The 25224-nt window shown below is 42.1% G+C and overlaps 1 protein-coding gene across 2 annotated transcripts in view; it reads left to right on the forward strand.

The window, feature by feature from the left end:
• LOC122796581 (glutamate decarboxylase 1-like) overlaps positions 1-25224 on the forward strand; it is a 1347171-nt gene that overhangs the window by 919644 nt on the left and 402303 nt on the right. For both annotated transcript variants that reach the window (XM_044065171.1, XM_044065170.1), the window contains exon 6: positions 6409-6524. In XM_044065171.1, coding sequence (XP_043921106.1) covers positions 6409-6524 — 116 coding nt within the window. The remainder of the gene's footprint in view (positions 1-6408; positions 6525-25224) is intronic.

Genomic DNA, 25224 nt, shown 5'->3' on the forward strand with positions numbered 1-25224 from the left:
TCTTGAGTTATGAGGGAGAGGGCACATACAAGAGGCAAGAGTGGGTCATCTTGAAAAATTAGGGATAGCCAGTTAAGAGGGATGGGTCTGTGTCCATGTGGGGGGAGGCTTCAGGACAAAGATGGGTGGAACACTAGTCGATACAAGGGAGACTTTAAGTATTATTTGGATTCACTTAAAAAGTCAATAGGACAGCATGTCTAGCATCATGATGAACAGCAAGAAGAACGAAACGTTAATGCCTGGCATTAGCAAATGACTGTAAGGATCTGTGATTTACTGAGGGTAGGGACAGAAAAATAAGAAGAGACATTGGGGATGATGTTCATCGTGCATACAGCTGCAGTAATCACATATGGGTTCTCTGCCGTCAGGCGGTCCCTCAGTCGGCCGAATTCCAAAGTCTTGGTCCGGCGTCAGTTGTTGTCGCTTTCTTTCCTGACGTCAGTGCGACAGGGGTATATAAGACACAGCCAACGCCATTTTCTTCAGTCTTTTTTGCCGAAGCAGAAGCAGTTCGCAAGTGCCGGTCGGCCAGCTCCTGAATTTATGATTAATTGGAAACCGAAGTCTTCTTTAAAGCTAAGTACCCCGTTGGGGAAATTTTTCTTGCCTCAGACTGATGTCAGAAAAAGTTAACAATTGTATTTCTTGTGGGAAGCAAATACCGCATAAGGATTTCCATTCCCTCTGCATACCTTGTTTAGGCCCAGACCACGACGTCTCGGGCTGTCGCTTTTGCGCTACTTTCAATAAACGAACTATTAAGCGTCGGGCGGAGTTCGCCCAACACTATTTTGGTACAGCCTTTGATTATAAAATGTTGTCGGAGACTCTGACTACTGTTTTGTCCAAAAAATGCAAGGACAAGGACCGACACGCAAGGTCCGCGGTCTCCACTGACACCACGCCAAAACCGGTTACACGTGGTCCGGTTCTCAGTGAGACGCCTATGCAGTACCTGACTACCAACGACACTTCTTTGGCGGTGTCTTCTGTACCCGAGACCGCAGGTACCTCGGCCCATACCCAGACTACAACCACTGAAGCCACTGTGAGTGTTGAGCCTCCTAATGTGGACAAGTCCACTTCCATCCATGGTGTCTTTAGACCCTCATCTTCCTTTTCCATTAAGGCCTTTACAAAGTCCAAATCAGCCATGCATCCCAAGAGGCCTGTTGCACAGGGCCCATCTCCAGGCCCCATGCCTAAAAAGCAGATGCTGAAAATGGCTGAGGATTTAATTACTCTTATCAGGGGTTCCCAACCCCCTCCAGACAAGAGACCCAGAGTGGAAGAAGATTCTCCCTCTTCTGACCAGGGCTCCATTATTTCAGAACTTCCTGATGAAGAGGAACACTCGTACTCCCCTTATGAAGATTCGGATGCAGAGCAGTCCATTCCTTCTGTATCTCCCCCAGAGGATTTTTCTTTTGGGGAAACCTTGCACACCTTGAGGGAACACTTCCATTGGGAAGGCCAAGACTTTTCTGATTCCAAGAAAAGACTTAGGGAATTTCTTTTGTTACCTCAGCACAGACCTCTGGCTATACCTCCTGTCTTGGACATACTTGATGATATTTATTCAGAGGCTTGCCTTAATCCGGATTCCCTGCCTCCTGCCCCAGTCAAGCCTGATAGGTACTACAGAGTTCCTAACGCACACCAATTTCTTTACAAAAGCCATAATGCTGACCCTGAAACCATTTCTCAAGGCCCCAAGGGAATGAAGGTCTCTACTGCTAAGAATCCACTACCTTCCGAAAGAGAGTCTAGATCCTTAGAAAGGTGGGGAAAAAAGGTATATACCTCGGCCACCCTAGTCATGAGGGCCTTAAATTGTCAGTTCCATATGCTTAAATATCAGCAGTTTCTGTTATCACAATTAAGGAATAAAATGTCACAACCTGAACAACCAGATCTGAAGGAGTTGCAGGATATGATGCATAGTGCAGAACAAGTGGGTAAACACACCTTACAATGTGGCTATGATGCTCTAGAGGCCTCAAGTAGAGCTGCTGTCACAGGATCAGTAATTCGTAGGCATGCCTGGCTTAGGGAACAAACCTTGCCTGATCATGTTAAAGCTAAACTACTAGATGCTCCTTTACAAAAGGATGTATTATTTGGTACTAATGCTGAGGAGATACTATGGAAAATGGAAGAAAAAGCTAAATCTATGCAAACTGTCAAGGCTTTTCTACATGTTCAACCACCACGTTTTAGCAGAAATTGGCCTTCAAAAAACTGGTCCTTTCCAGCCACGGACAAGCCCCAAAGAGGTAGATACAGATGCACAAGGGGCAGAGGACAATCTCAAGGATCATATAGAGGCAGACAATGGCAAACTCCACCACCAAGAGGTGGCGAAGACAGTGCACAACAATACAGGAAACAAACCCAATGACTTCCCCCTTTTCATGCCAAGCAAGTCTCAGCGGGCAGCACCCTTGGGAGGAAAACTGGCATTATTTACAAGAAATTGGCATATTATCACAATAGACAAATGGATTCTGGACATTATAAACAGAGGCTACAGATTTCATTTTCACACTCTTCCAAAAATGAGAGGCATGCCGAAACTGCCACACAATCAAAGGGCAGAGGCTCAAATACAACTTTCAAAGCTCATGGACATGAAAGCAATTCAAAAGGTACCCACTCACGAGCAAGGTCAAGGTTTTTATTCCAGACTATTCCTGGTACCAAGGAAAGGAACCGACTGGAGGCCCATTTTGGACTTATCCATCCTAAACACATTTTTACTCGTACCAAAATTCAAGATGCTCACCTTACAGCAGCTTCTTCCCATGCTGGGCAAGGAGTTTTGGCTGGTAACATTGGACCTCAAGGAGGCATACCTGCATGTCCCAATCAGACAAAGCTGCAGAAGATACCTCAGATTTCTTGCAGGTTCAATCCACTATCAATTCTCTGCATTGCCCTTTGGCTTATCTACTGCGCCCAGAGTATTCACGAAATGCCTGGCATCAGTAATTGCCTACTGCAGACTTCAAGGTATACAAATTTACCCTTATTTGGACGATTGCCTGATCCAAGCGGACAGCAAGCACATACTTCTGGAACATCTGGCTTATGTAACACGGTTATTGAATTCTCTGGGATATACAGTCAACAAAGAGAAATCCAGGCTAACACCATCTCAGAAAATAATTTTCCTGGGTGCCAACTTGGACACAAACACCCAGATGGCCTATCTTACGCCAGAAAAACAAGGGCAACTAACTCAGTACTTCAAAATACTAGCAAATTGTACCAGGCTAACTGCAAGGAAAATCCTGCAGGCTCTGGGTTTCATGGCATCTTGCATACTTCTAATCCCATGTGCAAAGTTGCATATGAGGAAACTTCAATGGTATCTAAAAAGCCTATGGTCTCAACACAGCCACAGATTGGAAACAATAATACCAATAATTCCATGTTTGCAAAAGGAATTTCTATGGTGGGCCCAAGCATGTCAAACAAACACAGGTCTACCATTCTGCAAGCCTCAAGCAAATCAAGTCATCACAACAGACACCTCAGACTATGCCTGGGGGGCACACATGACAGACAGGTGCATTCAGGGCAAATGGTCCCAAAAGGAAAAGCACCTTCACATCAATCAAAAGGAAATGCTAGCAGTGATAAATGCAATTACAGCTTTCAAGGACCTCCTGCATCCAGGACAATTATTGATAAGAACAGACAACACCACAGTAATGTGGTACATAAACAAACAAGGAGGAACACATTCATACCCCCTGTGCAGGCTAGCCATGTCACTTTGGAACCTGGCTCTGGAATGGCAAATCGAACTTCAAGCACAGTACCTGCCAGGATTAGAAAACACACTGGCAGACAATCTAAGCAGAAATATGACAGACCCACGCGAATGGAAGTTGCATCCTCAAGTGTTTACAAAGATAGTCCAAGCGTGGGGAAGGCCAGACATAGATCTCTTTGCCTCCCACAGGAATCATCAATTGACAAAGTTCTGCTCAAGGACCTTCCATCCAAAGGCCTGGAGAGTGGACGCCCTTTCTTTCAGTTGGGCAGCACGGACAGTTTACGCCTTCCCTCCTTTGCCTCTTCTGCCCAAGGTGCTCTTGAAAGCAAGAGCAGACAGACCGAAGATGATACTGATTGCACCAGACTGGCCAAGACAACACTGGTACCCACTACTGAGGAGCCTAATACATACTCCTCCCTGGACCTTACCTCTAATGCCTCTTCTATTGACTCAGCACAGCTACAAAACTCTTCACAGTCAGCTGAAAACACTCAATCTGGCTGCATGGAAAATTCCTTAACACCACAACAGATCCTACTCTCCAAAGAGGTGCAGGAAGTCATTTTGGAGGCCAGAAGGCCATCTACTAGAAAGGCTTACTCCACTAAATGGAAACGGTTTTGCGCTTGGAATGAGAAAAAAGGCCAGGATCCTAGAAAACTGAATTTACCTCAGATATTGCAGTATCTAGCTGAGCTGTTCAACAGTGGACTTTCATTTTCCTCCATCAAAATTCATGCCTCAGCCATTTCTGCAGAATACGACACTGATCCATCCTTATTCTCTCACCCACTCTTAAGACAGTTCCTCAGAGGGGCTAAGAATATAAGACCCCCAAGGAAACAACCAATACCAGCCTGGGACCTTAATTACATTCTAGAAAAATTAACATTGCCTTCCTTTGAACCAGCTGCCTCAGCACATTTGCAATATTTGTCCTGGAAAACAGCTTTCCTCCTGGCCATTACCTCAGCTCGTAGGGTTTTGGAACTGCAAGCCCTCATGGCTGTGCAGCCCTTTCTCATCTTCCATCAGGACAGGGTTTCCCTACGAACCAACCCGTCATTTATGCCTAAGGTAGTATCCAGGGTAGCTTTAAATCAGGCCATACACTTACCTACCTTTTACCCCAATCCTCAAAACAAAGGGGAAAGGCTGCTACATTCTTTAGACATCCATAGACAGCTACGTTACTATTTGGACAGAACAAAGCCTTTCAGGAAATCAGAATAACTCTTTGTGTCCTATGCTGTAGGAGCTCAAGGGAAGGCAATTTCCAAACAGACTATTTCAAAATGGATAGGCCACTGCATACGTTTTTGTTACTCCTTTCATGGCAAATCTGTTCCTACAGGCATCAAATCCCACTCCACAAGGGCCACTGCTACCTCTACAGCTTTCCTCAGAGGAGTCCCTACCAAAGATATTTTGGAGGCAGCCACTTGGAGTTCTGTGCATACCTTCACAAAACACTACCACCTGCCTTTATACTCCAAAACTAGAGCAGGCTTTGCCACTGTTGTGTTGCAGGGCATTCTGGCTCCTCCTAGTTCAACCTAGTGCCTTCCACCCTGTGCGTAGCTTTGGGATTCTACCCATATGTGATTAATGCAGCTGTATGCACGATGAACATAGTACAGTTTTGTACCTACCATAAATGTAGATGTTCGAGTGCTAATACAGCTGCAGTACAGGTTTCCCTCCCTCCTTCCCCTCTTGGTAAAGGCCTAGTGGCTAACACCTCTTCATACAACCTGTCTGGGTTATCCTTCAATGGTGTATTTGCTTGCAACTACTGTTTTTTGATTACATTGCATTGCATGATTATATTTATAATTTATGTATTACCTTCCTTTTGGGGGCACCTGACACCTGGGGCAAGAAAGACTGAAGAAAATGGCGTCGGCTGTGTCTTATATACCCCTGTCGCACTGACGTCAGGAAAGAAAGCGACAACAACAGACGCCGGACCAAGACTTTGGAATTCGGCCGACCGAGGGACCGCCTAACGGCAGAGAACCCATATGTGATTACTGCAGCTGTATTAGCACTTGAACATCTACATTTATGGTAGGTACAAAACTGTACTTTCTTTCAACTTGTGTGTGTGTGTGTGTGTGTGTGTGTGTGTGTGTGTGTGTGTGTGTGTGTGTGTGTGTGTGTGTGTGTGTATTTGAATGTATGTATATGGGGCAGTGAATGAGGGGATGCCTTTTCCAATGAGATGCATAGGACACCAGTGTTAACTACAACAGAAAAGTTCTGCTTTGCACTCGCGATGGTTAGTAGTGATTCAGAGACATGCAAATTAGCCAACAATGAGATATTTCCTCTTTATGGCTAACATGTCTCTGAACTGAAAATTACAGTATTGTGTAAACAGCTCCTTTTTGCCACAGCTGTTACTGCCAGTGGTGTTTTTTTTTTGAATCCCTGGGAGTAATTGTAATGTACATAATTATAATATATTTTCTGCACTGAATTAGCATCTCAGAATTGTTTAATTTTGGTGACACTGTTTAATAAAGAACAGTTTTTAAATTTTTTACTAGCATACAACTGAGAAGAAATGTAATATAATGTTGAATTTATTTATTTTTTCTATTAACTTACAGGTGGTGCCATATCAAACCTGTACAGCGTTTTGCTGGCTCGTTATAAACATTTTCCTGAAGTTAAAACTAAAGGCATGGGAGCCATTCCCACATTAGTGCTATTCACCTCAGAGCATGTAAGTATTAAGGCATAACACCATCAACTAAATGCAACACAAAACAAAAAAGTGTTTAGGCATGGCAAGTGACACATTATATCATTTGAAAGAAAATAGTTATATGAATATTAGAGTTTTTCAGTATTTTAACAGCAAGATGTTTGCATCTGAATGCTCAAGTCCATTTTTCTAGGAATACCTAAGTATACAAGGAAAATGACTTGCTTGGGGTCACCAGTTATGCAGTTGGGACATTGGCTTCAAAGCCTGGTCTCCGGTGCCCGTGTCTAACACTTTTACCATGCTGCTATAATTTTATTGTTACTGGCAAAACTGATTACATTTAGATTACACTAGCTCCATGATCCAAAACTGAGGCTGCTGATGGATCCTATGGTTAGGTTCAGCCTTTCCACCAGTCAGCATTTGGCATTTTTTGTGGAAGTAACCATGCTTAGGAATGCACGCTTTTCAGTTACTAAACACACGGTGAGATCCAAATCAGCTGTGTAAGTATGCCCTTTCGCTGTGCTACCCAGTTCTTTTTTTTTGCACCCTATGTAATTTCAGATATCAGTCCTTGCTATTACTGATAAAGATTTTTGTGCATACATGCCCTGTTGATGAATTTGAGAAGAATGTCAGGAAGATGATCATTGTAGGACTTGTGGGAGGTCTCATTTTTTGCCTGTGAATGGAATGCATTTTCATCTCAAAGTTTGTTTGCTGTACTGTTTGACACTTAGACATACTAGACTTGGGTCATTGTTGTATATGGTTTCTTAGGTCTCTCAGAGTTAGGAGGCTTATACTCAATTAGCAGGCACTTTGTCCTATTCTAGTTCAATTTTCAGGGAAATTGAGGTATGGTACAGTTGTTACCCCCCTGTTTCCATCATGAGGGTGCATCCCAGGGGGATTTTGCTTCTTAGTTTTCCCAACCCCATTGCTAGGTGTTACTACTTGAGTCACCTAGACGTGGCTCAGTAACACTAGCAATGAGGCTTTATCTCCTGGGAATGGGTCAGTTGGTTCTGGCAGAAAAGGCGATAGAGAATGAGCCTGTGCCAGATTTCATACCCTAGCTTTGAAATATCAAACAGTTGTTCACCTCTTATTAGTATGATCTACTCTTGTGGCTGTGGGACTTCAGCTCTAGGAACCTGAGTTGGATACCTTTGTTTGACCTAATGTAGTCCTCTCCTCCTCACTCATCCATCTTTTGTCCCATATCCTGATGTGCTAATTCTTTTAGAGGCATGCTCCAAATGTCAGCACCTGTGATGAGCTTGGTATTCTCTCTCTCTCTAGTGGACTCCCTAGTGGGGCGGTCTTTAGGGAAGGCTTTTGTTTCAACAACAGACAAAACTTTCTTTGGGTTCCCTGAGCTCTGTAGGTTTTTGTGAGACAATATCTCTTTCAGAGAGGTTTTGGGGGTGCATAAGTTCTTGCTATTTATGGGCTTTGTCTGTGACTGTGGGTATCATTGTCAGGCGATCACTCTTGGAGACAGCCTTTGTTGATATTACGACAGAAGCCCGGAGGTACTCTCAGACCACTGCAGCAAGGCATAGGAAGGCCAATAACTAATATCATCCTTCAAAATAATGGGATGATATCTTGTCTAATATCCCATAACTAATGTCTAAGTGGTCTTGATGAGCCCTAATTACTTCATGAACTCACACCCAGTCTGTCTTATCTAACAGATTGGGTGGCCTGTGAGGGAGAGTGGGCAGGAAAAAAGGTATATTCTTCTCCCGTGCTAAGGCACAGCCATCAAATTTGTGTATATTACCTGCCAGTTTTTAGGCTTTTCTGGTGGAAGTGGTACTGGCTGTGCTTGAGACTGTCCATTTCCATGATCCTGGGATAAGAAGGGATCTCACCTTACCCTTGTCTACCACCATGCTGGTGTAACCCCAACTTAGTCACTCTTTGAGTGTGTCAGGCATACCATGTGATTGTAGCTGATGACCTGACTGTGATTGTTCCCCCTTGAGAATAACATGAGGTTACTCCTGACTGATGCTGCCTTTGAAAGTAGCAGTATTTTGGGGCAGAAGCTTCAATCAAAGCTAGGTGCCTTCTTTTGTACCATTAAGAACTCTGTCTTGTCAATGGGGTCTCCTTTCTCTGCTGCTGATTCTCCTGAACTCTTACTGTTCTAGAAGAATTAAGAGCTTCCACATATGCTCTAGGAGCATCGTCCTAAGTGTTTCACTTGGTCGTGCCCCTGGACTGGCTAGATTTTTTTATGGGTCTCTCACCAGTTTGTTCTCTGTGACCCAAACCTCTGGTGTCAGGGATGTGTCTCTGAATTATCTTGGCAGAGTAGCAGCCTCTTGATGCCTGGAAGGAGGTCTTTTGGTCACCTCCCCTTCTTTTGCTGCGTCTTTTCTACCTGCTCTTCTGCAAGGTTGTCTTATAAGGTTATGCAGCATTTCCAGTCCATTGCCTGGAAGAGCAGTGGAGTTGCTTCCCTCCCTGGGAGAAAGAGGGCTAAACCACTACCCCCCCCCCGACCTGGAAATACCATTTGCACTGTCCTGTAGGCCTTGTCACCTCCTCTATTTTCCTTCAGACTGAGATGCTCCCCCTTTCCAGGGGGCTAGAGGGTGGGTTCCTGATTCCTCTTAGTTTCTGGGTGCATTCTCCTTCTGCATTTAGGGGACCATCTGGTCCTCAAGCACAGAGCCATTCCAGGAACTGGCCATGGACTAAAGCCTGATATGAAGAAGACCTCCTGGAATCCCAGTTCTGGCTATAGTTTTCCCTGACAAGGACTTCTTACATCTGGTTATTCTAATGTGATTAGTCCTAGTTCCCCATTAAAATCCTTTACTGTGAGTCTAGCCTGGTTGTTGAGCCTGTTCTTTCTCACTAGCCATGTGAGAAAGCATTCTGTACTAGAGTCCACTGTGCTCCATGCTAACTGCCACTTCCTTGTGTGCCCCTCCCTTGTGTGCAGTCTTGCATATCAGTGGATACAGGTCACTGTTAAACTCAAGTTCTATGCGAGCAGATGGGACTAAGCAAATTCAGCACATCTTCAGCTGATGCAGATTTGGACATCGCAAGTCCATAACTGATGGCAATTAGTGTGTTTTAGATACAGAGAGACATACAATCATAAAAAACAGGATCTGCAAGCAGAAATGTGAGCAATGTGGAAGAAAGAATCCCAGACAGGCCCAACAGCAGTAGGAGCAACAGGTCTGAAATAAAAGGATTTACAGGTGCATTTAAAATGTGATACTAATACATGTTACCCAGTATGAACTAAAGGAGGAGGCCGTTCTGGGCACAATGTAGGTTCTGAGAAGAGCACTGTTAACTAACATCAAAGACTGAAATAATACTAATTTCATGAACTATGTTAGTACCCTGATTTAGGAATGGGGTCCATTCCAGCCATGGTATTATAAACCCAAAACATTTGTAGAAATTAAACCATGACAATGCACCCCAATCAAGTAACTGATGAAGACAACAGGCAACTGTAAGAATCCCTCCATAACACATCACTGTCTCATTCCTTACTTGTTAACATGTATTAGCTATGAATGTAACTTGAAGTGCCGCATCCAGGGACTGAAAGAAATGTTTGCAAGCCAATTAAGTCATTGATAGGGAAGCTGCATGTTGTAATTGGTGACTGAGTATATCACCAGGAGAAGTCTGTAAATGGAATGGCATATTATTATCAGCACGTTTACCATGAGCACATTGTGATGGCATTCTGAAAGGACACATAACAGCACATGATGCCCACTGAACTCCAGCATGCAGCAAATCCATCAGATCTTAGGCTCAGGGTAGTATAGATAGGCCTTGACAGGTCCCCCATCTATGGAACAGACTCCCTCTCCACATCAAGCAAAGTACCTCTTTACACCTTATTAAGCGCAACCTGGATATCTGGATGGGAAATAAAAAGTATACCCCTGGGATTCCACCTGTGACCCTGCTAGACAGGGGCATCAGGTGCTAACACAGAGGCTAAGAGCAGTCTTGATAGCAGAGTACAGGACATCAGTGGCACTCTATCAGGTTCTGCAAAATGACTCAGCAGATGGCACAAAGAAAGTCTATCAGGTTGCAAGGCAAATACAGAAAGATAAAGAAGATAGTCATTGGAGACCCTTCGTAAGGGACACCAACAATAACCCTTTCACCAGTCTACAGGACATCAAAGGTAGATGGAAGGAATATTTCCAGCAGTTCCAAATGTAGAAAACCCCACAGAAGCTGTAGGTGAGAGAAGAGGAGGAGCCCACCCTGGAAGAAGTGAGAACAGTGTTAAAGAAAATAAAGTCAGGGAAAGCAGCAGGCTCAGATGAGGCCATAGCAGATACCATCAAGATGTGGGGTAAGATAGGGAAGAAAAGGCTTTGGAGGGTACTTATAGTAGTATAGAGATGACTGGAAACTAAGCATTCTAGTGCCACTATATAAAAACAAAGGAGACATTCTCAACTGTGGGAAGTACAGAAGTATTAAACTCCTGTTACACTGTATAAAAATACTGGAGAGGGTGATTAATAAAAGAATAAAGAGTATAAAGTAGGATGTGAGATGACCAGTTCAGGATGCAACACAACTGACCCGATGTTTGCAGTGAGACAAATAGTTAAGAAGAAGCTAGAGGTGAGGAAAGAGCTCAACTGGGCAGTCCTAGACTTGGAGAAAGCATGTTGATTTGGGTAGCTCGGTGATGATTCAAAACCTTGGGAGCATTGGTAGAATTAGTGCAGGCTATATACAAGTACTCAATGACAAAAATATAAACAGTGCTTGGAATCACATAGGGGTTCCCAGTGTGAGTGATTTGAATCAGGGTACAGCTCTGATCTCACTGCAGTTCATACTGGTGATGGACTACATTATTAAATAGGTCACAGGGGAGACATCAGCAGTTTTGCTGTATTCATCCAGTATGGTATTAAACAGGCTCTGACCAAGAACTTTAAGAAATGATTGGTGAATGGAATGCAAAATGGATTGCAGATGGGATAAGACTGAGTACAGTTGTCCTGTTCGCAAACGGAGAAATCAGGAGAAGCTGAAAACTGAGAAAGAAGGAAAAATAGTCAAACAGGTTAACAGAATCATTTACCTACAAGGGGTGATTGAGTAGAAGGTTAAGTCTGAATGGGGGGGGGGGGGCGGGGTCAAAGCAGGAATTATGGGGGCTGCAGCCAACTGGCACAGTGTGTCAGGGATAGTGTGAAATAGAAGAATGCCAAAGAAGCTAAAAAGTAAGGTGTACAAAACAGTGGTGTGACCAGTACTACTGTATGGTACAGAAACCTGGGCAGTGAAGGCAGAGCAGTTGAAAAAGCTAGAGTTGATGGAGATGAAGTGTCTGATATGAGTAGTAGGATGCGTACTGTGGAAAAGAGAGAGAGAGAGAGAGAGAGAGGAATGAGGACATCAGAGCAGAAGCCAGAGTAGCTCAAATTGAGAGAAGGTCCGATAGAATAGATTACTGTGGTTCGGGCACATGTGCTGGGAAGAAGAAAACAATCTAGTTATGACCAGCAAAGAAGGTAGGAACGTGGCACTGAATCGAGAAAGATAGTAATACTTGACGCAACACCCCAACACCTTGGAGAAAATAGAAAAAAGGGGTTGGATGATGGTGCTGATGGTGATAATAATGGTTAGAGTTAAGGATAGAGAGAAGTTTTTGGATTATGGTTAGTGGTATAGATTTTATGTTCAGAAGCAGATTTTTAGCATTAGGGTTAGGACAGAGTTTTAAGGCTAGAAAGAAAGTTTTAATATTAGGGTTAGGGGGGTTTGAGTAAGGAAGGGTTTTAGAGTTAGGGTTAATAAGGAAGTTTCAGAGCTAAGGTTAGTACATTGAAACCGTGCCATTGAATTACAGCAAGTAGGTATAATAGCATTCACATGTCAGGAAGTAAGATATGCAAGTGAATTATGTCTACATTTTATAAGTAGCCATCTCTGCTTTTTTTTTTTTTGCTATGATGATGCTGTATTGTCAGAGTTTACTAGCATCTCACATAGTAGGTTGGCTAAGGCTGTTGTGGGGGTTAAGGGAGTTGGTCCTGTCCTCAGTCATATCCTTTAATAACAGGCATAGAACTAAGGCTGGAGTTAACGAGTTGTTCTGCAGAACCAGAGCTGGATCTTTTTCCTGCAGTACTTCTGCTCCATTTGGAATTAGTGTAGGAGGCTCGCTTGAGCTCTTTTCAAGTTCTGTATGTCTTTTGGTTCTACTGTAGCTACTTAGGTTTGCAGGTTCATAGATTATTACTAGGCTAACTTCCTTTGTGGGCCATTTTAAGCGTAGTCAGTTACCCCATTTGATAATCAAACCCTGCACCTTGTGTCCATAAGGTAAAAACCTTAGCCATTATGCCAACTTCCCACCCCCTAATCCAGGTTTAGATTCCAAAAGACTTGCTATCTGTGTAAGTGTCTTACTCTGGTATAAGACTTATTTGTAAAGCAGCCTTACACTGGTGTAAGTCACTTAAACTGAAAGCAAGTTTTAGAATTGGGTCTGTAGTTTGCTGTTGTCTCCCTTTCTTAACAAGGTATTTTGTTAGATGGCACAGTGGTAGGGTTCTGTATGCCTCCTTTCCCTGAAATAAATGTCCTCACATCTGGGGTACCTTGGCTTTCACGTTGGGATCCTGTAACCATTCTCTCAGTGCCACCACATTGTTTCTCTTGCTGAGCTGCAGCTATTGAGTATGGCTTTTAGGATCAGTCTCTAGGTAGGAGACTGCAGAGTCATTTGGCATTCTTGTTCATTTTTTGAGGCGATCAGTACTCTTTCCACTCCCACCTAAAACAGCAAGGCAAGAGGGTAGGTGTCAGGTATGCCAAGTCCCTGCACTAGGGATTCCCATTTCAATCTCTTCGGTTTTAGCTATTTTCCAAGAATGTTACTTTATGGCCATCATTTTAATGTGTCTTGCCCTTGAGTGGCTATGTGAGCCCCCAAAGGCCTGACCTGGCTGTCCTTCTGTTTTTGAGATCAGCAGCTCATCTCTCTTTGCTATCTGACTTGGGGAGGTTTGGTCTCCTGGATCTTGGTAACTTCTAATTGGGTTATGCAGGTGAAGACAAAAGCTGCTAAGAGACTTTCCATGTATGTTCAAGTGAAAGTGACTCTCCATAAAGATGGAGCTGTATGTGGTACCTTGTGTTCTGGCTGTCTGTTGTTAGGTCTCATTTCCTTTTGGGAACCAGGGCAGGTCACACCCTTTTTCCTGCTGGGGGATGATAGAAACTCAATTCTAGCTAGTTTATTATCTCCCTTGATGAGGACTTCATTCCATATGTTGTACATGGACAATCTCTTCCTTTGGGGATTAAATAATTGTTTGACAGGTGTGCCTCTCGCAGTGTGGTGTTTTGCTTTTGTGGTTGGGGGAGATGTTCCTAAAGTAATTTCCTTTCCTTCTGGATTCACCTCTTCCACATAGCCCATCTCTCTACACCTGCCATGGAGGGGTGCCCTCCTCTTGCAATGAATGGCTTCCCCTCCTTTTTCCCCTCTTTGCCAAGGGAAGGGATCTCTCTCCCTGTAAAGGTGTTACTCCTGTGTGAGTTCTTCATGGGCAGAAACCAGTTTATGTGATCACACTCCTCATGCCTAAGGGTCTTCTGTGGGTGGATGACCTGCAGGGTGCAACAGGGTTGCCAGTAGATAATATGCTGTTCATTCTTTGACATGCTTGGAGTGGGGGTTGACAATTGCCTTTGACATTTCCAAATCGAGGGAATTTGGTTGTTTGTACAAATTGGCATTCCACCTACAGGTCTGTTATGTGCACTTTATTTTGAGTGTCACAAGGGTTTGCTAGGTCTGCTCTTGTGGTTTGGTTAACATGATCATTTTTAACCGTAACATGTCTGAGGTCTTGGAAATGGACCTTATGTTTATGTTTTCCATTGTACTGTTAAAACAGTGAAAGTGAGACAAAAGCCACATGGTGTACCACTCAGTAAATAAATAAGAAATGATTAAAGATTTTGAATTAAATAAGTTATTTTTGAAGTTCAACAAAACACTTCTAAAAGTTCAACAATTCACTTCTAAAGCACATTTGCATGCACACAGTAGTAACTTAGGGCAACCAAACAATAATATTGTAGTCCTTTTGCAGTTATCCCTCTGTATATCAGCAGAGCTACTACAGGCATATTGGTGGTCTCCTCCAGGTAATGGCTGCACTTTCACTGTCAACATACAGGGGTAGCTGCAATCAGCACATTGGCATTGTGTTGGCATCAGTGAGCAATACCATTTCATTCTAAGTATATATTAGCATATTTTGTCATAGTGATGGACATATGGCTAGCACAATCAAGTGATGACCTCCATAATTCCTCAGTAGTACTAATACAGAGGAATAATGGAGGTCTTTTTATATAATCAGAAAAAACAGGAAAACTCAGGATAGTGTATTAAACTGGGTGTAACTACTTTTGGAATTCATCCATTGGTTATATAGAAAATATATTGCTGAAAAACACTTTTTTAAAGTGTTTTTTGCAGGGGACAAGCCCCATAGGCTTATATATAGGTTCATAGGTTGGTACTAGGCTATCAGCCCTAGGGCCTATACAAGCCTAGCCATAACAATTCCCTGGATATTTCTTCCCACAATATTTACTTTCCTGGACCCCTGTCTAGCAGGGCGACTGACGTGATCCCAGGGGTGAATATACGGTTGCACCAACTTGAAGGAAGAAGTTCTCCAAAAAAAGGGAATCCATTCTGGCAGAACTCGCCAGCAGTCATTTCCTACAGAGGAATTCGGCAAGTTAAAGCTTATGCAATCGAAGCTCAAGAGTTCAAGCTTTGTCCACCAGTAAGTTACCTGTATAATATTAAGCAAGTTTGTAATTTCAGCAAAAGAATGTGAAGTACCAGAACTGTACAGGGGTTAGCAACAAGCAATCAATCTACTGTGTTATCTGAGGCATCCACTGTCTGCTACTGAAAAATAAGTATCATTTTACTTGATCTGCACTTCTTGTATTGTCTTTTACTGAGTGTTGTTATTTTTGAACTGTATTTTACTGTATTTTTGCTGTTTCCTGCACTTTTAGCCCAACATAGATCAGATTTGCTGAACCCAGTCTGTTTTTACAGTTTCTGAGCACTAATCTAGCTTTCCTCCATGAAAGATGGCCTCCCTCTATATCCTAGTGAGAGTAGAGTGTGGCCAAGGACCTGAGTGGTGATTGTTAGCCCAGGGTCCAGAGTAGTGTGCTTCTATTGGTTGGAGTGTTTGAAATCAGTTTAATTTTGTTGCTATTTGTTGCTCATGTTAGTGTGGGCCTGAGTGGCGCGCACCACCAGCATACCACCAGCATAACTATGCACTACTGCTCAGCGGAGGATATCATTGGTGGTTATAGATGCAAACTCTTAGATAGATACATTTCCATTAGTTAACTGCTTGTGCTCCATCAGAGTTAGACATTCAACTGAGCCTCTGAGGTTCCTCCACAAGTCTTACCCATTAAGCCCCTCACAGTTTAGAACTTTTTCTTGTCCCTTAGCCATACCTAGTTCTTCTAGTCCCCTCCTTGTTACTGACAGTAGTACTTTACCTGGCATCATGAATGGACAATTTCCCACCATTTCTGCAGCCAAAATAATTGACATGAAAATCCTAAGGCAATGTAGCAATTGCCTCATACACTGACAACCCACTTCTCCTAATTCACACAAATTCATTATGTGAGTGTTACATCTATGTTAAAAATGTATAATCTAGGCTTTCTCACTCACAAATCAGTATATCAATATCTAAGCAGGTTGTCAGCTCACATGCTTCACCTCCTGGACCATCCACGTGTACAATACCTAAACTTACATATGCAGAGGCTTTCACTAAAAGCCCACCTAAAGATCAGAGACCTCCCAAACATAAACACACTTCACTTAATGCATTCCAAGCAAATCACAGTACACATACAAATGCATGCACCAGTGTCTCACCAAACATGCTCCTAAGGCAAAACACAAAATCAAATGTTTTAGTCATAGGTGACACCATTGTGAGACACAGATCTACCACTCATCAGGCTGGATAAGGAATGGGTCATGGTCAGCTCTCTGTCAGGTGCCAGGATCAGCCACATCACATATGCACTCACGTTTGTCAACAACAGGCACTGTTATTGACTCTGTCGTAGTCCATGTTGGTGTGAATGACCTCAGACATACCTCACTGGACTATATAAAGAGAGACATGACTGAACTCTCTGATTATGTGTCCCAGGCTGGGGTGTCGCTAGCCTAAAGCAGCATTCTAACTTCACCTAGGATGATGCCCCAATACAGACAAAAAATGATTGACTTCAACAATTGGCTTAGTTTCTGGTTTCATTCTAAGGGGATCCAGTACCTGTCAGCCTAGGATGATATGGTTGATAGATCGTGATGCTTTGCTAGAGATAGTTTCCACCTGTCACCTCTGGGCTCTTGGCTACTGGCTAAGACTCTTGCCTCCCCCATAGTGCCTTTTTTAGGCAATGCCACAAAAAACATAATTCCTGACTTAAAAATATCCTCAAAAAACAACCTTAAGGTTATGCTGCTAGACACGAGGAGTCTAAATCTGAAAATGCACTCACTGAAAGCACTCCACACCTTGGAAGATGTGGACATCTGTGCAGTCAGAGACCTGGTTCAAGGCTGCGGAGAGCACCCTGGCCATACTGAGATATAATGCCTTCCACACGTTCAGACCACAAAATGAATGCATGAAAACTAAAGGAGGAGGAAGAGTATCAGTATTCGTCAAATTTAAATACACCTCCAGATTGGGTAAACAGAATGCTCTCCTAGAGTTACTCCATGTTCAAATAACTATAGAAAAGAATCCTCTACAAGTTATCGTCAGCTATAGATACCCTTCCATTAACCACACAACCTATTTGGATCTACTTGAGTTGCTCAAAATACAACCAAACACCATGGTTACGGGTGACTTTAACTACCTGTTCGTAGAATGGGTAAATTATACATGTACAAACACATTCACCCATCAGCTCTTGGACTTTGTTAACTCAGATGCCTTGGAACACATAGTTGGTACCCCCAAAAGGGGCCCAAGCATTTTAGACTTGGTACTCTCCAACATGGTAGAACGTTGCACCACTACAAGTCTGCAGCCCTCCCTGGTGAAGTCTGATCATAAATTAGTCAACAGTAGCACCAGCTCCCCCCCCCCAGAGAAATTAGGCTAAAATACTTCTCCACAACAAAACTACAGCCTCTTACAAGAAGGCATTAATAGCTTCAAAGCTCCTGTCCCCACTGACAACAAAGACAACTATACTAGGATTACTGGGATTTATACCAATGCATTGTATAAACAGCTATGCAATTGTACTGACTCAGTCATTCCTGACAGGACCAGACAAGATCCTCAAGAAAAAAAAAAAAAAAACAAGCCTGCCCGGTGGACATCTGCCATAAACAGGATATATAATAAGAGGAAGAAATTCCTGTGTAAGAGCAAGAAGGAATGATCTTAGAATTGGAAGCACATCCTTCTCAGCTTGAATCAGCAAATAAGATATCTTGTAAAGTTCTCTAAAGCTAACTACGAATCTAGAATAGCATCCCTATCTAAAAATAACAATAAGGTCTTCTTTAGCTACATTCAGAACCTTAACAGAAAAGCCCAGATTTACGCTGAACTGGTAGTAAATGGTACCACATATACTGACCCAGTGGAAATAGCCAGCATGGTAGCAGACAGGTTCAGTGAAAACTTCTCACCCTATCCCCAACAAATATACCCAAAAACATTAATAACCCCTATTCTCTACATAGTATCTCTAAAGAACAGGTTTTATCCACTCTCTCCAAGGCCAAAAACACAGCCTCTATGGGACCTGATAACATCCCAGGCTGTTGTTGGTTTAGAACAGGAGTTAGCAACACCATTGGGTACTCTTTTCAACCACAGCCTAAGCACTGGTTTTGTCCCTGCTGAGTGGAAAACAGCTACCATCATCTCCTTGCACGGGGGGGGGGGGGGTGCATCCACCGACCCTGGGAACTATAGAACAATTAGCATACCCAGCCTTATATGCAAGGTCATGAAGAGAATCATCATGGATCTTATCAACAAGGATATAGGAGACCTTCAAACACATGACCCAAACCAGTTTGGTTTTGTTAAGGGTAGATTCTGCCTGTTGAACCTGGCGGACTTATTCAAGACTGTTACCAAAGCCTTGGTCAAAGGCAAATCTGTGCATACGGCCTTGCTAGACTTGGCCAAGGTTTTTGACAAAATCCCCTACTCAGGCATCATTGAAAAAGTCACCCAGCTGGGGGTCAATCCATATACTGTCAGGTGGGTTGCAAACTGGCTCACCGACAGAACACATACAGTTAAAATAGGAGACTTCACCTCCACTAGCAGACCTGTTACCAGTGGTGTTACACAGGGAAAAGTGCTGGGGCCCCTATTGTTTGGAACCTACTTCTGAGAAATACAGGTAAAAATAGAAGGTCTGTGGCTGACAAAATTTGCTGATGACTGCAAACTAGGAGCAGTCATTGAATCCCCAAATGATGCCAACATTCTGCAAGAAGGACTTACACAAATCAATGATTGGTGCCAAAGTCATGGTCTTAAACTCAATGCAAAATAATGCATTATCGTCCCCTTTGGAAAAGGTGATGTCCCTGCATATTACCATATTAATAACAACATCCTAAGCTCTAAATCAGTGGTGAGAGATTTGGGCACAGAGGTTGACAGCAGCCTTACTTTTGATCACCATGTCTCTGTGGTTGTAAGGAAGGCCTTCTACATTGCTCACATTATAAGCAAGGGCATAGCTTCCAGAACAAAAGAGGTTATAACCCCTCCATACTTTTCCCTTATCAGGCCAATAATAGAGTACAGTGCTGCCTTTGGTATGTCCCTAAACAGGCACCTGCAGCAATGGGAGAGACATTAAAGTTTCCTCATAAAGAAAATTCAGGGTCTTCAGCACTGTCTTATGTGGACAGACTGAAATCACTGTCACTATATTCTGTATTGTATAGACTACTCAGAGGTGACCTGTGCCTTGCATACAGAGCAAACTCTGATCCTGCCTTAATGGAAATGCTGCACATTCGTAAGTCAAATGGTACATGATTCACTCGCTCTAGGGACCTTAACCTAGCATGTGACATCAACAGGACTTGCTGGAGAGAGATGTATCTCCAAAAGGTTGCCTCTCCTCTGGAATAAACTTCCAGTACAGGTTAAACAGAGACCCTTGTTAACTACTTTTAAGCGTAACTTGAATGACTGGATGGGAAACTGCAAAGACTGGATTGATAACTACAAATTCAACACAGGGGTTTCACCTGTATCTCTGTTGGATAGGGACAGTCAGTGCTGATTTAGATCGGCTTATAACATACACCATATCTCTAGACTCTTAAGGGAACAAGGGTTGAACTTGGCTAGGCTTGTAAGGGCCATAGGGACATTAACCTAGTAACCTGTTATGAACCTATGAAGCTGTATAGTTTTTTCTGGAAATAGCTAAAACAGTCCATTGGAATTATTTCTTTATAAGTGCATGAAGGTGCAGGAACATTAAATAGTGAAAGACATTTGCTATTATGAAGCTGTCATACTACACAGATTAATAAAAAACTCTGAATATGAATCCAAAAAAGTTTTAAGTACTTGACACATTGAAAGGTTTATGAATGTAGATAATATTGTTGTAGCTAAACAACTGATGTTTTCTAATGGTCATTTCCTGTATATACTACTAATAGTTTGCACCCCTTGCTTTGGGTATTATTGGCAGCTGCAGTGAAATTAATTACCAGGGGATGGAAAAGTGTACACATCCCACAAAGGAGGAATGCTTAAGTTGTTGAATCAAACACACATGCTGCACTTCAGAAGTCAAGATTGTAGTAACAAACATCTTTTGCTTAGGTTTGCTCAGTGTGCTTTTGGTTTCCAACTCAGAGATTGATGTAGCACTACAGCCGTAGATGGTATCAGTAGTTAGTGCTACACTGGGCTCACTGGTGAAGGCCATGTACAAATGCAGCAGTCCAGGTCAGTGCACATATGCATGTTAGTGGGTGCCTGTGAACTGTGTGGCCTTTCTGTAGGATGTCTACATCACTTGGGGAGTTAATACTGGCTCCCAGCTTGCAGCTGTCTTTGAACTTGGTGAGGCAGAGTCTCTCCATGTTGGCCTGGACTTCTGAGAAGTAGATACCAAATAGGAGAGGACCCAGGACCAATCCCTGTGGGACTCCACTCATGACTGGTCAGCAATCTGACTTCAAGTCCACTACTTTTACACTGTGGGTTCTATCTGTGAGCCAATTTGCAGCGCACCTAGTGATATAGAGGTTGATGCCTAGTTTGGTGAGTTTATCAATAATTCCTGAGTGGGGAATGGTATCAAAGGCCTTGGCCAGATCGAGGTAGGCTGTATGAACTGCCTTGCCGTCATCCACAGCTTTGGTGACTGACTCAAAGAAGTTAACCAGGTTGAGCAGGCATGATCTACCTTTCACAAAACCAAACTGAGTGGGATCTAGAGTTTGGAGATTCTCTATATCCTTGTTAATTAGGTCCATGATGATGCGCTCCATAGTCTCACATGTCAGATTCGTCAGGCTAATGGGGCGATAATTCCCAGGGTCAGTAGTTGCTCCCTCTTTATGGAGAGGGATGACTGTAGCAGTGCGCCATTCAGTAGGGACAAAGTTTGAGGTGAGGCTGTGATTGAACACATATGTGGTGCCAGTTCACTTTGTAGTTCATGTAGAACACATCCAGGGATATTTTATTACAAAAAAACTTTAAAATCCTTACAAGAACAAGACTATTTAAAGAATTATTTTTATCACCACTTTGATGGACTGTAAATGCGTATAGGTTCTTTTATTTAATCATCTCTCAGTTCCTCCAGTGTAAAGACCAGGACATGCTGAACAAAGGTCTACATAGGCCACCCCATTGTTATTGTAGGTATATCTGCCTTGGCAAGGAATAACCCTGGGATGGTTCATAATAACCACCTATGATCCCTCAAAAATGTAATAACACTGGCTATATGCATCACACTTGCTCATATAGCCATAGGTAAATGGAATGGCCATCCTGTGTTCAAAAGAGGCACTAATATTTTTCAGTGACTAGTTTTCAAAACAGGTGGGTGTCAGGTTTGTTAAGATCAGGAAGTGCCAGAAACCCTCAGAACAATTGTTCTTAACAAAAGAGTGCATGCCACTAGCATCCAAGGAATGATATAAGATGATAGGTAATGTGTGGTCAAATAGAATTCTTATCATGGGGGTGTTCTCAAGATGAGTGCATGGTGATCTGGTCTACCTGACCAGATAAAATCAGTGACTTCCTTCAGTAAGTTGTTGGGATAAGCACAATTTCTGGGTGATATTTTTATTGTTTAGAGTGGCCACTTGGAAGTTGTTAAGCAATTTTTCCATACCTTGGTTCTACTAGTTTTTTTCTAGAATTCTCTTTCAACATTCAACATATGGGTATTTCTTTCCTTGATGTATATTTATACAAGACTTTGTCCAGTAGCAGTTATGAGTCTACCATATACAAGAAGGGCACTTTTTTTCCAAGAACTACTATAATTTTCTTAGTGCTCATTCTCTCAAACAAAAAAGGATATTGTGAAGGGGCAATTCTCTGTCTTTCCAAAACTGTATTGAGGATGAACATTTTGTTAAGAAATGTATTTGTATATTTCTTGATTGTGCTTACCCGCAACAACTTATTGGAAAAAATCACTGCTGTCTGTCTGGCTTTTCACAGTAAGGAAGTGTGTGTGTGTATGTGTGTGCGTGTGCGTGTGCGTGTGTGTGTGTGTGTGTGTGTGTGTGTGTGTGTGTGTGTGTGTGTGTGTGCGTGCGTGTGTGTGTGTGTGTGTGTGTGTGTGTGTGTGTGTGTGTGTGTGTGTGTGCGTGTGTGCGTGCATGTGTGTGTGTATGTGTGTGCCTGTGTGTTGGGGTGGGGTGGTGCCTGTGCCAACCCATGCATTGGCCGTTAGTGGTGATTACTGCAGCAAAGTGCTTGTTAGCACTTGCAGTAATCACCGAGTGATTCTTAGATGTGAAAATTAGCTAGTAATGAGGTAATTCCTTATTGCAGCTAATGATTCTCTAATTGCTGTTTTTCATGAAGAGCCCTTTTTGTGGGAGACTTATCCCTCGTGGCTGGAGTCTTTATGAATACTGCCTATTGTTCATTAATGAAATATATTTGTACTTCTGTCTCTTATAATCAGTAACTTCATAGCTGTGAATTGTCCAATACTTTGACTAAGCAGCCAGTCTTTAGAGTCATGTCCAAGTTTATGTACAGTATTCTATAGTGTTAAAATTATGGTTCCTCTTAAATAGTTACATGGCTACGATAAATTGTTAAGCCTCAAATTCAACATTTTTGTTAGGGAGGAGGGAGAAATGGGGTAGGCCTGATGTAACCCCCCCCCCCCCCCAGTTGATGATGGCAGCCAAGAGCCCCAGGATGTCCTTAGGTTCCATGATCAGCCCAAGCTATATCAGAGTTAGTCCAGCGGGCATAGAGAAGCTGGTAGATACAACATAAATGTGGACACTGGGTAGGAAGGCCGTAGGATAATGCACATGAAAAGTGCTCAAAAAAGTTCAACATGTTTTGTTAATTTAAAGCTTTCTACAAATCCCTACAGAAAATGACATTAGAAGTATAGGAAAAATCGATTAAAGTTACATCTTTAATATACCATTTTGAAGGAAATTAGTTTAGCATTTTTATTTTGTCAAGTTGCAGGAACAGGGATTTAAATATATAAATAATGACTTAACAGCCATAACATTTTATTATGCATGAAATTTAAAGTTTGGTCTAACATTTTAACCTTATGCATTTCTTTCCACTTCTCAGAATAAGTTGTACCTAATCGGTGACATATGAATTTGAAAAGTAGGTGCCATTCAACACCAAGAATTCACAAGCTTCCATTTTTCCAGGATCTAATATGCCCATTCAAGGAAATTCTAGAATTAATAGGAAACCAATATTTCATTCCTTAATATGAGATTTGCTTGCCGTTTAAGGGCATAGTTTGAGTTACATGTAATATTTTTGGCAGCCATATCATTTCATCGTATGCAGTCTGTCCTGAGATGTAAACTTATCTAATTCCTGTTTGAGATGATCTCTTTTCAGATCTTTGCTAAACTTTTCATATTTAATTTTAGTAACTTCATTTGTGTTACATAATTTAATGACAACACTAGAATGATTTGCCTTCCCTATTACATTAATAGAGTTTTAATATAGAATGAGTTGCATTTCTATTTATTAATATTGCATTTGTTTTGCTTTCATTAAATTTTAGCTTAGATGAAATTTAAAAAAATGAATGTATTATCTAAATGTATTATGTTAACTAGAGTTAATAATGCATCGGGCCAGATTCCAAAAGAGTTGCTGTCACTGTTAAGTCTGCCTGATTCCAAAACAGCTGTTGTCAGTGTAAGTGACTTACTTCGATGTAACAGTATCAATAGGCTTACTAAAGGAACCAGATTCTAAAACACCTGCTTTCAGCCTGGTCTCAGTGTAAATGGTCACTTACACTGAGAGCAAGTCTTTTGGAATTGGAGCCATCATCTAGAAACAACAGAATTTTGGAATGGCAGTCACTCTTAACTTTGAAACATTAAGTATTTCATTCTCTTTGATTAGATTTGTTAATGATTCCATTACTAATGCAAATAAAAAAAAAATATTTATTTATGTGACATTTGTTGACCGGGTTAGTCCGACTGAGCCAAAGCCCTTTTTCAGCAGAGGCCTGGGGAGAAAAGCTCCACAAGTAAGTATAAACAAGTACAATGCAAACAGTATAACATGAATACTCAAAAATAATAAAAGAAAATCATATATAATACATGATAACAGCTCAAAGTATTTGCAATCAACATTATAAATGTTCTCCAATACAATAATTATAGAGAGTGAGACCCAAGTGCTATTGATAGGTGCTTTGCTAGTAGAGTATTAATGTAGTCAAGACCTAGTTATGTCAAGGCTGATGCACAGTAAGGGGAGTAGATAGGAGAAGGAAAAGGTTAGGAGAGAAAGAGTTGAATGGAAGGGGGGCATTGGCCAAGGAGGGTGGTTACAGTGACAGATCCAAGTTTTGTTTAGATAGTTTTTGGTAACTGTTTTGAAATGATGTTGATGACTGATGTTTTGAATGTCCAGTGGAAGTTTATTCCAAGATTGGGCCAGGGAGTAGCTGTAGAGGTTTTGACCTATTTTAGTTTTAAGCTTGTAGATAGAGAGAAGGTTTTGTTCAGCACTATGGAGAAATCTCGGTGGTGAGTAGGGGGAGATGAGTGAGGAAATGCTGGGACAGAAGGGGGGAAGATACAGTATATACTATATCATTTGAAGCTGAGAGAAGAGTAGGTTGTCAGGAAGCTCTAGCCAGTTAAACTTTTTAAGAGCTAGGCAGTGGTGTGATTAGTAGGGGTGGTCTGCAGTGAATTTAGCCACTTTTGTTGTAGGTGAATTCTGGTTTTGATAATAAAGCTGAAAAGAACAGCCCCCACTTAATTCTTTTTTTGTTATTCTCATCGATTTAGAAGCATATAGTCCTATTTTAATGTAAAAAAAAAGTGTAAAACTTTTGTTAATGT

Source organism: Protopterus annectens, chromosome 3.part0 (assembly GCF_019279795.1).
Source record: "Protopterus annectens isolate FY-2018-M chromosome 3.part0, PAN1.0, whole genome shotgun sequence".
Taxonomy (NCBI): Eukaryota; Metazoa; Chordata; order Ceratodontiformes; family Protopteridae; genus Protopterus; species Protopterus annectens.